General features: G+C 41.7%; 1 protein-coding gene across 6 annotated transcripts in view; it reads right to left on the bottom strand.

The window, feature by feature from the left end:
• Nucleotides 1–445: 445 nt before the first annotated feature.
• Nucleotides 446–12,787, bottom strand: part of LOC142566137 (cyclin-dependent kinase 14-like) — a 126,342-nt gene continuing 114,000 nt past the window's right edge. For all 6 annotated transcript variants that reach the window (XM_075676954.1, XM_075676956.1, XM_075676959.1 and 3 more), the window contains 7 exons: nucleotides 12,326–12,387; nucleotides 11,981–12,101; nucleotides 9,594–9,687; nucleotides 8,476–8,539; nucleotides 8,310–8,407; nucleotides 5,747–5,837; nucleotides 446–4,329 (listed from right to left, as the gene is read on the bottom strand). In XM_075676954.1, coding sequence (XP_075533069.1) covers nucleotides 4,232–4,329; nucleotides 5,747–5,837; nucleotides 8,310–8,407; nucleotides 8,476–8,539; nucleotides 9,594–9,687; nucleotides 11,981–12,101; nucleotides 12,326–12,387 — 628 coding nt within the window. In that variant the 3' untranslated portion in view covers nucleotides 446–4,231. The remainder of the gene's footprint in view (nucleotides 4,330–5,746; nucleotides 5,838–8,309; nucleotides 8,408–8,475; nucleotides 8,540–9,593; nucleotides 9,688–11,980; nucleotides 12,102–12,325; nucleotides 12,388–12,787) is intronic.

Here is a 12,787-nt window from a genome sequence, read left to right on the forward strand (position 1 = left end):
GAAATAACCTGGCATTAAGGGCCCGGCATGAGGACAAGACAGGACATTTCTGAGCAATCTTTTGCGAATGCCTTTCTTTTACAAACATAGTAACTTGGCAGGAGGCCATTTTTAACACTGTATTTACAGAGGTGGTGTGCCTCCAATCATGCCACTTGATAAGAAAATGTTATTCACTGAAACTTGTTCCATCCTGCAATCTGTTCACACTCAATGGCCAATTCCATCATGAAGTTTGATAAGTTATCGTGCTCCATGCCAAGTGTTAAAAAAGATTAATGTGTTACTGCAACAAGTTTTATGTTAATGAAAAATTTGCCACATTTGCCACACTTTGGAAATTATGGAGCATTATCATCAGATATGCCACTTTTTTTCTGAATTTCTGAATGGAACTGACTACATACAGAGTCACAATCCCAAAATGTCCCCCCCCTCACCCCCCCCCCCCCTCTTCGAGTGATGTGCCTAAATTAGGCTAGCCAAACAAGAGAAGTTCATAGGAAGATGAGACTTGACGTGATCAACAGTGATTGAACAAGGGACGTCGCTGGAGACAACCTTTAGATAAGGGACTTTGTCAGGAAAACATCCCCTTGTCAAGATATTGCCTCCAGCAACGTCCCTTGTTCAACCACTGTTAAGTTAGCTAGAAGAGATTTACACACTTTCCAGAACCATGTTTCCAATTGCCGAATCAAGACCTGACACACCAAATTCTAAAAAAAATGGGCTCCAATTCAAGCTGTGAAGATGGTTGGCCAGTGAAGCTGAGGTATTGCCTGATCCAACAGACCAATGTGACGTAGCCTTGAATTGGGTCCTGCCAAGCCTGAGCACGACACAATTATGCATACTGACATTGCTGTTTCTTTCACCGTTCATCATATTCGCGCTGCTCTTCAGGTGTCCTAACTGTGCGTGGCTTGCTTTTGGAAGGAACTGCTGCATCCAGCCTAGCCTGAGCACGACGTCGTTGTGCATATTGTCATGTTGTGCATATTAACGTTGCTGTTCCCGTTGCCATTCATCGCGTTCAAGCTGCTCTTTGGGAGTCCCAACTATGTGTGGCCTTTCCATAATTCTATCACAACACAAATGAAACTACTTGCTATGTGGGCTCTTCTTTTACATATCAAAGCGTAGCGACGAGTAGTTACTCCCTGCTTCATATGCTACTGTTGCCGCTTTCCAGTGACTGCAGCTTATGCAAATGAAATTTTTACCGGGGACACTTGCAGTGAACGCTATGCACTAAGGAGAGCCTTCTGGTTCTTTCTTTTTCTTTCCTCTGAAGGGTGGCACCGGAGATGTGCGGAGGCAAGCACCATCTGGTGGTGCTACAAGAAACCCAGCGATGCATGTGGCGCGCTCCTGCCACTTTGATTGGTTGTGTTTTTGATATGGAGATGAAGAAATCCCGGGATTCTAGTCATATACAGCTTCGCTGTAAAATGGCAAAATAATTTGATAATAAATAATTGGGCACATGAAAACACACTGACGCAAGGTTGACTTGAAACCTCCTCCACTTAGCCCTCCCAAGTTATGAGGCCAGAACCGTTAGACCGAGATGGCATGGGTGTCACTTTAGTGCACGAAGATGTCATGACAGGCAACACTTGTAATTCTCACGCTAAAAAACTTGCCATTATAGGAGGCTGTTTGCTCTACCAAATGTTAGGCATGTACATTTCAGTTTGGTGCATAATGCACTTATCTGCACTCCCTTCATGTGATTGTGCCTGCTTTTGCGCATCTGTTGTTGCATGCACATACTAGCCCAAAAACAACTCCACTCCCTCAATACTGCTCCACTGCTTGACGAAAAATTCAAAGTATCCGGGTTCGATATAACAGGTTCAGATGTGCACCATATTAATGCTAAATTATGCATCCTGCGATTCTAAGCCCCTGCTCTATTTTTTTGACAACAGTACTTCAAGAAAGAAAGCACATTAATAAATGTAAAGACGACCTGGCTCTAATTAGTGCGAGAGTGAGATTTGGTAGACAAGATTGTGCTTAAACTCTGGCTGACACATATTTGTTTTCTTTAGCAGCAGCTTGCATGTCCACTGCACTCCATCACTGCGAAAGAGGGCAGTTTCTGGCTGCAGAACCTTTCAATGTCCGGTTTTTCCTAGTCCAGCTCGTAACTATGAATGTAATGCAGCCCAAACGAGCAATTGCATGGGTGTTCGATCAAGAGTGATGCCACTAGCAAATACACTCACGCTGCTTTGCTCAAGAAGCAACAAGTAGGCTCCTAGGCTCCACAGGCCGGATACAGTAGACGAAAATGGCAATGAGCAGAATTTGCAATACGCATACACACGCATGTGCAAAGGAAACCCAGAAAATTGCACGGACGGAACAGATACATTGGAAAAGAACAACAACAAAACCCAGCCCCATATAAACAATTCGATCGATTTGCTCTCCAAGGGCAGATTGGCAAGCGAGCTTCTATGGTGGGGACGGTCGTGCATTCATATAGAAAAACGCTCGGGCTCATGACACCAACAGGGTGTGCACCACTACTCCTACAACCAACTGCACGTGTGCTTCGCTGACCAGATAAAGTATGGTAGAGCTTAACTAAGCAAAACTAATGCAAGGAACAGGGAGAGAGCATTCAAGTGCTGAAGACTCTCAATGCATCAACTTGGTTGTTTTGCTTGTTGCTGCAAACCCTGTATATCAAACTGCTATTTCAAAGACAAAAAAAAAAAAAAGGAAACTGAGCACACAAAGAATCAAGCAGGAAGCAAGAGATTCGAGCAAAAGAAGATGAAAGAGAACTGCCTGTTGCATCAAGAACGATCCTCAAATACTGAATTAAGAAATAGTGGGGCCAAACTGATATAAGATTTAGTGCACAATTTCTAAGAACAGTATGCTCTTAACACAGAAACGAAGCTTAAATGCACTATCAACCAGTTGCCCTCTCAAATTCAAGTGCACTGTGAGGGTTGACAGCTTCTATGTTCTTGCACTGGATGTTTGAATTGCAATAAAACCTCTGCAGAATAATGCAAACTGTATGTCTAGTGGCTGCCAGACTGCTGTATGGTTTTTTACTTTGTTCAAATTTCTTATCTTCCTATGGTAATAATTAAAAAATCATGCAGGGCTGCTTATATACTCTTCTACTTCACATCGTAAACTAAAAAAATGAGACATCAATCAGCTAACCACTGAGATTGACGTTGCTACTAAATGTGCCTCTGAACTCGTGGTTAATTGTATGGGAGTGAAATGTTGGCAAGTTCCTGCCATTATTGCAGGTTTCCTTGCTCACATGACGATTTTTGAGTACTGCAAGAATTTGAGCAAGCATCCCCCTCACCAGTGGCAGATATCTTTAAAATTTCCATGCTACCATCACGACTGAGTGTGGACCCGAGCAATGGTTTTTAATTTTCCCTTGATTTTGTGTCTAAAGGGGGTGCTTCCTCTGAAATTTATGCTATTCCAGTCTTCCGTTTAGAAAGGCATATGAAAAAGCTGCATAAACAGCCTAAAATCTGGACTTTATAACCAAGGACTTAGATATGAGGGGAAAGTACATATAAAAAAACTTAAAAGCCATGTGGTTTGCACCAACATCCTAAACAGAATTGCCTGTATGTTGGAAAATACAGCAGAAGGCTTTTTTTTTTGTGCTCAGTCCTGACTGAAACAGCAATGGTTGATAACTTCAGGCTCACTCATGAGCACAAGCATAGAGTAAGTGGGACGCACACAAAACTGGCAATTGTCACACATTTGTTGCCCTGCAGTAAGCCGCAACTGATGTTTACTGCATGAAGCAAACACATATCGAATCCCCCCAGACATCCCACAATGGTAAGAAAAGCAAGGGTTGGTTTGTCAGCTTGTGCTAATAACACAAACACATGCTCACACATCAAAACACACTCAGCACACAGTCACACAAATGCACACACATTGGCGAGCCTCGGCAGTCCTTAAATAAGTTACCTCTCTAAAAATGTTTTCAGCGGGCAGTCAACAAGACCACGATGACACTCATAAAAACTGTTTTGAGTTCAGTGGACGAGCTGTCTCTGCTTCTCAGTTTGCCCCGTCTGGTTGGCAGGAATGAAAAAAGCGCTCCAGGGATAAACCTGTCAACGTTTCAACAAAGTGACCCAAGGGCGTGACTATTGTGGTGCCGACGCCCAGGTGGTGGAGACTGGGTGGCTATGGGGACGTCCTATCACAGCTAACATCGCAGTTTGGCCGCTGCCTTGATCACAGACATGGGGAGATTGTAAGTCTCTGGACTAAGTTTGCAACCAGGAACTGTAAATATGGAGGCCTCTGTCGGAAGAAGAATGGGAGAGAAAAAAATGCAGTGTCAGTAACAAAGCAGCCTCTTTTCACATAAGAGTACACATTGCAAGGGACATATGGCAAGGACCTATTACAGGAAAATGCTTGACATAGTGTTTAAACAAACGCTTTGAAGAGATGTGATGCTTGTGGTGGGTGTCATTGCAAGATCATGGCAGTACTAGCTGAAATATTTCAACTACATTTATTTATTAAAATCTTTCAAACTCTTAGTACACTTACACCAAGAAGAGCCTCACTGAAGGCTGCAAGGATTTCAAAGCACAATCTTTAGCCGATGCTGAAGGCAAGAACCTAGCTAAAACCGGAAAAAATTTCCAGTTCTTCAAATAAATTTTTGTTAAACTTTCTTGACCAGTATGTGACCAGCATGTGACCAGAGCCAAAACATGGGCAGATGGCTTTCAAGTTGAAAGTACAGTGTCTCATCAAAGCGAATGAAATTAGTCATATCCACTTCCAAAGAACGTTCGGCCTGTTCTGGCAACATGTAAAGTGATGGTCACTGTTAACTGAGATTTGGGATGGCATCAAAGCAGAGTAATTGAATCAGGATGCTGTAGAGACACCTTGCATCTACTCCACTGGGTTTTCTGCACTTTCAAACCTCCAGATCTCACATCATTGAACTTCTATATTCCTCAAGGTAAAAACAATTTAATTGACACTTTTACAGTGCTTGTGATACGAGAGACTATAATACCCTTCTTTGGGAAATTAGGGTTATTTTTTTAATAGGCATTCAATCAGTGAAGCACCATGGGCTGCGCTAAGTTTGGGGGGTTCCACTGAACTCTTGAGTTCCTTGAGGTGCTTTTTGTGGTCACCGAGGCCCTAAAATTATGCACGTCCCTCTCCCACATTTCCCCTTCCTCTTTCACATCTACTTTGTTCCAGAAAGTGACCACACTGCAATAGGTTACAAGCATTTTCACTACTATGGCCAATTCATATTGACTGAATATTTACTAAGAGACTATCCAGATGCACAGGCTATTCTTTAGAACTGTCTTAGAGCTGGTGGGGCTTCCTGAGGCAAACAAGTCTGGGAGTTCTTGTGTTACATGACTAGAAGGGATTATGTCAAAATTAACGTGAGCACATTTGCTGCTGCCACTTGCTTCTGTATCAGACCAAGAACTCAACTCTTGGGACAGCTCTCGTAATACTTTGCCTGTGAATCTACTATATACAAACGGCGGTGTTTGCGCAGCGCACGAAAGTAGGAAAGGAAGAACAGAGACAACAGAGACGACGTGCACTACGTAAACACCGCTGTTATGAACCACGGCCAACTCACCCAAGCCTCTAAGCTAATATGCTAAGACAAACATTAAGCATCAAAATAAGCTTGCAATATGTGACAGCAAGACATAGTACTTACGGTCAGGGAGATCATACACCTTGGGGGGCATGTCTGCAAAATAGCTGTGCCGCATAGCATCCACAGCTGAGATCCTGTTCTGTGGCTGAAGCTGAAATCAGATGAAAATAGTAATAACGACAGGCACGATTAAGCACTTATGTACATTTTTTCCTATATGTTACGCACCTTTTTTCCAAGAGTTACTAATCAAAAACTGTTGTTGCTACACTGATTGTGAAGTCATCTCTGCTGTCACTGTCTTTCTTTGCAATCTACCTTGTATACATGTTTGTTTATTTATTTTTACATACTGCAGCCCTATTTAGGACTATGGCGGGATATGCATGCACATATGTGCATGCATATTGAATATCTCAGTAACCAACCTCTTATTATGTTCCAATACTATTTTATTTTTGTTATCATTTTTCATCGTCATCATCATCATCATATTTTATGTCCACTGAAGGACGAAGGCCTCTCCCTGCGATCTCCAATTACCCCTGTCCGGCGCCAACCGATTCTTATTCTTCTTATTATTATTATTGTTATTATTCTTAGTGCACTATTAATCTATTGTGTACATGCATTCGTACTACCTGCCGACTGGCCAGCCTCGCACACAAACAATGTCGCCTATGGAGGCTGGATATGTAACGGTGGTGTTAATCGAATTTAATAAAGACTATTATTATTATTATTTATTAGTATTATGAATTTATACTTCCAGTTGCAAAACTTCACAATCTTACAATTTCATCAAAGCAAAACTGTGTCCTGGCAGAATCCTAAAGGCTCGCAAACAATTTTGGCAGCTAGAGCCTCATTAGAATTTATCCCACAAGAAACTCAGGAAAGAATTATGCACTTAGGCTCACTGGCCTGACATTTGGCATGTTATCAGTGTAGTCAGCAACAGTGCACAGGTATATGCAGGAGAGAGCAAAGCCCCACGCAACCATATTGCTGAAGCCTGAATTAGGATGGTGCAGTGCACATCATCTCTTTTCAGAATCAGAATCATTTTTATTATGCATATAATTTGTTATATGTACATGTTATCTACAGGTATATAATGCTTTAGCAAAATCTACGATCTATTACACTGGTAGAAACATTTGAGGCCATAATGTACAGTGCAGTGACTCCAAGCAGCATGAAGAAAAGGGCTCTTTCTTTGCAATATACAGTTGAACCTCGATATAACAAACTTCCGTATAGCGAAAGTCTCGGTATAACGAAGTATTTAACTTTTCATAACCGCTTTCCATAGAACACCATGTATTTAGAACCTCAATATAACGAAGCGTGTTTGTATGCGATTCCAATATAACGAGATTTTGCTTCTGCTGCAAAGGATGCCAAGACAATAAATGGAAACTTCCATGGACACAGATGGTCAAATGATTGAATTACAAGCGGCTGCTTGCAAACGCACCTCTCAAATCAGAGGTGCGATAAAACCCTATCGCGCCGTGCGCCTTGTGCTTTAGGTGCGAATGAAAGTGTGCAAGGGTGAGGCAAGAAAGACAGTGGCTTCACGAGTGCCGCCTTCCCGTGCGAGCAAAAGAGGGGGAGGGGAGCGGGTATGTTGCCACCGTTGCGATTTCAGGCACATAGGTGTAAATGTGGCTGAGCGCGTAAGCAGCCGCACACCCTGCTTTAGAGGTAATGTGCCACGTGTACAAAGAGTGGGCGTGCCGAGACGGCATGGCATCATGTAAGCTGTATTCCCGCATGTTTAGTTATTGGAAGTTGTATAACCTCAAGTTTCGGTGACTCGGAGTGAGAGGCAGATGAAGCATTCACTCCCCTCTGCCGCGTCTCACCCGATCACCCATACTCTCTGACGGGTGTAAATAAAGTGCTATCTCTCTCTCTCCCCTCTGCCGGTGCTTTTCATGATAGCGTTGTCCTAGTGCGGGCGATGCTATCAGCCGCGGGGGTGAAGTGCACGCGCAAGCGTGGCTGGCTTCGCTTAATTCGTATCGCCGATGTGAAGATATCATCGACATGGCATGAAACCGTACCATTCGTCGTAGACTCCCAAATTCGTTAAAATGAATGGTTTTCTCATTCAGATTTGCTTTTTTTTTATTGCCTGATAATTCGAATAATTCTACAGCCCCTTTCTATAAGAAAAATCGATCGGCGACTGTACTTATTTACATAAAAGGTCGAATTTCAATACAACGAAATTTTAATATAATGATGCAAATTGCATATTTTATCAACTTCGATATCTCAAGGTTTAACTGTATATCGTATCTGTTGGCAGATAGGGAGGTAAATAATGGCCCACAACATTACAAAATGTCTACGCAAGGACTAGAAGGGGATATATTTCTACTGTTTGATATAAGCCTTATTAATTCCAGATGTTCTGGTTAAACGTAAGCAGGCTTGACTGCCTATTGTTTTCTGATGTAAATAGACAAAAATAGACAATGAAAAGCAACTAACAGACACTAGAGGCTGGTTCCTCATTCTCAAGTGGCGCCATTTTATCTTCTGCTTCCTCTAATTACACCAAAACATCCACTTTTCTAAAAGTGAATCTTTGGAAGAAAATGAGCAGTACCTGGAGGAATCTGTTGGCAATTTCATCGGCCTGTGGTATTTCTGATAGTTTAGGAAAGGCTTGTTTTAGGGGCTGGCCTGGGTACATGCCAAATTTGTCTGGAACAAAAAGGGCAATTGCAAAAGTGTGTTCCAGTAAATACAACAGACAAGAAAGCAGAACTTACGAAGTTTGTAGTTCTTATAACGAGAAACACCTTCCCATGTTTCCTCAGTAGGAGTCCCCAGGATCTGGAATTTAGGAGCCCCAAATTGTCATTGTAACATCAGGCACATTGTGACACCAATGATGAAAACAGCAATGGTATATTGCTTAGCACAGGAATATTATTTTGCCCCTATTTAGCCACCATATCACTTTGTACAAAAACTACAGAAATATAATGGATGCTAAATTAAAAGAGTGGAAGGAAAACAAGCAAAATAATAAGGGCATAAAAAAATGAAGCTGCTGCAGTTAAAAAAATTCAAAGCATATGTACACTTACTCGAAACTACAGTGCGAAATTACACAATATGAAAAGGAAGACAGGACCGTGTCTACTGTTCAGTACCATGTCTTTCTTGTCTTTTTCTACGCATTGTGTAATTTTGTGCTGTAGTTTCAAGTATGGATTACTGACACACCCAGCATCCAGTTCTTTTGAAGCTTATGCTAAGGTGTACATTATGGAGAAGTTTTGAAAAGCTTAAAACTGTGCACAATACACAACAATGTCAAACTGTAGAGGGAAGGTAACTGTTCAAATACAAGTCCAAGCGAATTTTCTTTCAGCAGGTGCACCTTGAAATGAGAGCAGCTGGAGAGATAAAATGAACTGATAATGACCAAGGATATGAATCTGTTAGAAACACCATTCACTTATAACATTCTCATTTGGTAACAAAGTGTTTAATGCAAGTCCTCTAAAATGAGAGTCCTACTTGGCAACCTGACAACAGCTTAACATGAAGTACACTCAAAGTGAATGAAGACGGCACATATTAACATTAGCTTATCTTCACCAATCTTTGCATATTGTTAAACAACCATGTTTTGTTTATCTGAGGAAAACAGTGTGAGTATTTGAATATTAAGATAATTTTACGCATAGTTCTAGAAGTGCAGTAAAGCCAGTCAAAATTTTTTAAATATTGCCGGCACTGTTTATATTCAATTCAGCACTATTCAGCACTCTTCAGCACTATTCTTAAATAAAAAAATGCTTAGACATCAAAGTGCACCGAAATTTACTGAAACTTCTCAGTAAACATGAGGTGCATTAGAACATGACTAAAACCTTACCCTCCAGATTTTATCCAGCTGATCAGTTGTGTCCTTGACACCAGGGAATGCGGCTGCACCGGTGATCATCTCAATGAATATGCAGCCCACTCCCCTGCACAATGAAAAAAAGGAAATTATAGCAAGTTCACATGTTTTAAAATATGATATTCAGAATCATGAGCAAAAATTTCTAAAACCACGGGCATGCAGCTTGAAATTGAGTGGTCAATTGCATGCATGTGTGTTTGATAAAGTGAAGTGCCAGCCTTGATAGTAGGATACACATCTGTGGCAGTGTTGCGGCTTGGGGTGGTGCTAGGGCAAGAAATCCACGAAGCCCAACGACTGCTACATCAGGTTGTAGAAAATGAAGGAAAAAAGGTTTATTTAGCTTAGTTACATGGCTCCAGTTACCGAAGCCCACTAAGTGTGGGAGCAAGTTAAATGTCCGGGTCCATATCAGGCCCTCTCTCCTCACTCATGAAGTCTCCGCTTTTAATCCTGTCGTCTTCCCTAGGCGTGTCGACTAGGGAATCTGGAGACTGTCCAGCAGCAAATCAAACTCGTCGACTCCGTTGCGATACCACGCCCATGCTCGCAACACTCTGCAGTAGCTCCGCCTCCGAAGAGACTGGTTTGGACTATGTGGCAAGGGAGCAACCTGCGACTCCCAGGTCGTTGACAATGTACCCCTCCTTTTCATCCTTCGCTAAGGCCGCCAGGTAATGGTCGGGTGATGGCCTTTTGTGGGGCTTGTCAAGAGTCGGTGTCTATGCTGCGTTGACCTCTGGATAGGCGTTGATGAATAGGTGTTGATTTGACTCGTGGTAAACACCTAATTAACTGTGACTCCCAGGTCGTCGTCATTGTTCCCCTCCTCTTCATCCTTTGCTCAGGCTGCCAGGTAATGGTGGGGTGGGGGCCTTTTGTGGGACCCGTCAAGAGTCTGTGTCCACGATGCATTGACCTTTGGATAGGCACCGAGGGATTGGCGGTGGTTTGTCTCGTGGCAAACGTCCCATTAACACCTTTGTGGTGTTGAGACTTAACCGCAGAAAGACTTTTTTTTCAATGCTGCAATCTCAAAAAAAGCTTTTGCTCGTGACGGTTGCCCTGGATGTTTCAGTTCAGTACCATCAATGCCTCAAAGCACACACACTTTGGGCCTAAGTTTTACAGGTGTAGAGTGCTTCATGAAAAATAATTCTAGAATGCTACCTCTACAGTAATTCATATTTTAAAATCAGATGTCATTGGGCAAAAATAAAATTTTAAAAAGTTGCACGACTGCTTTTGGTACACTGAATGTGGCACCACACACTGTAATATTAAACAACAAAACATTAATTGGTTTAGTGACAGTCTCTCTTATGCTAATTGCTGCTGTAGAGCAATAATTCAGGTCAAAATATCATTGGTTATGATAACATAGTTATTGTTGCTGCAGTGAGCGCTTCCATAGCTCACAGAACAATTAAGCTACAAGCTGATCTATCACAATGCAGGATGCACCATAAACACTCTCCCACTCAAAATTGGCATATTTGTTGCTAAAAGAAAGAAAAATGGAGGGACAGAGATGGTAAACACCTCAGCTGGAACCAGCTGGAATGACTGCATTTTAAATGGCTCTGTTACTGTGGTTTCAAAACGTCCTGGCACCATTTCACATTATGAAGATATTATTGACATGGCTGACTGACTGTTGAAGTACATGCAATTCACTTCACCAGAACACTTTTTTGAAAGAAGCACACCACACAGTCTCTAAGCTTATCTTCTAATGTGTTTGCATTTAGGATACATGGTAATGTAGCACTACCCTGAATCTACCCCCCAGCTTCCCCCCTTTTTTTTCGGTCTTCATTTCTTTCCCCCGATCCCTTTTCCCAGACAGAGCAATACGTAGGCGGCTGCATACATGCCAGCAGAATTCTCAGCATTTCATTACAGAACTTTTACTTTTACTACACTATAGCTGGAAGCCAGCAGGTGTGCATCCAGTTTTCATTAAGACATGTGTTCTAAGAAAAGAATATACTAACACTTACCTACAAGACCTCTTAAACGTAACCACAAACACTATTGAAATGCTGCAGCTGAACAAAACCCCAGACGTTGAATTGACAAAAACGTTCCACAGTAAAAAAAGATGCATAACCCCCAGAGTCATGAAAACTAGCTGTGGCCACTGCTGAATACCAATTCTGGTAGTTATGTAGGACTAGACCTCAAGCTGACCACGGAGTTGGCAAGCATTCCAATGCCAAAAGAAAGAAAGTACAAACAAGTTTCAATTGAAAACAAAAAGAAAGAACATCCAACTGAAGTTTGCTATGGCACACTGCACATGAACAGCAATCAGTGAGTCTATGAACATGGTTTATACAGAAGTAGTCACCCACCACATGTCCAGTGATGTTGAGTAGTCTGTTGATCCAAGCAACACATCAGGTGGCCGGTACCACAAAGTGACCACTTCATGCGAGTAAGTACGACTAGGCACAGACTTGGCTCTGGCAAGACCTGCAGTAAAGTATGCATTCTTTGCTACCAGTTTTATAGAGCTGGAAGGAACTTAGGAGTGAAGAGGAACTCAGGGTATCAGACATTCTACAAAATATTTTCTTCAAGGAACTCACTATAAGTGCAACTAATTTTGAGCTTTATTTTCTTACTGGTCAACTTGGTTCTAAAATCAAAGCTCCTCTTTTTCTTCCTAGGCTAAGCAGTGAGCCATTGCCACCTACCAAAATCTGCAAGTTTCAGCTCCCCCTGTTCACTGATGAGAAGGTTCTGAGGTTTCAGATCTCTGGAAATAAGACGAAAGACAGATAACAGAATAAGAGACAACATAATAACTTCATGTATAATATCTTCTCACATGGAAGCAGTAAGCAATGTTTCTATATCTAGAACTTTGAAATGACATGATTAACAGGTGGTTCAGGTTGGCCAAACAAGGGATGTATCGAATTCATGGGTGATAGATATAACACAATATCCAATCTGTCTTATGTTATAAATATCCATTCTTAGAAAGTATATATTCTTAGGAATGAGCATGTTTTTTTCCTGTTTTGTACACTTACTGCTATAAAAATTTGAAGCAAGATGTGATGTGTTTCACAAATGCTATGTGCAACAGCAAGGTGTATCAAATTAAGTTAAAATGACCATACTGCAAAAAACTAGAACAACATCACTTTATC

The sequence above is a fragment of the Dermacentor variabilis genome, unplaced genomic scaffold, assembly GCF_050947875.1.
Source record: "Dermacentor variabilis isolate Ectoservices unplaced genomic scaffold, ASM5094787v1 scaffold_12, whole genome shotgun sequence".
Lineage (NCBI taxonomy): Eukaryota > Metazoa > Arthropoda > Arachnida > Ixodida > Ixodidae > Dermacentor > Dermacentor variabilis.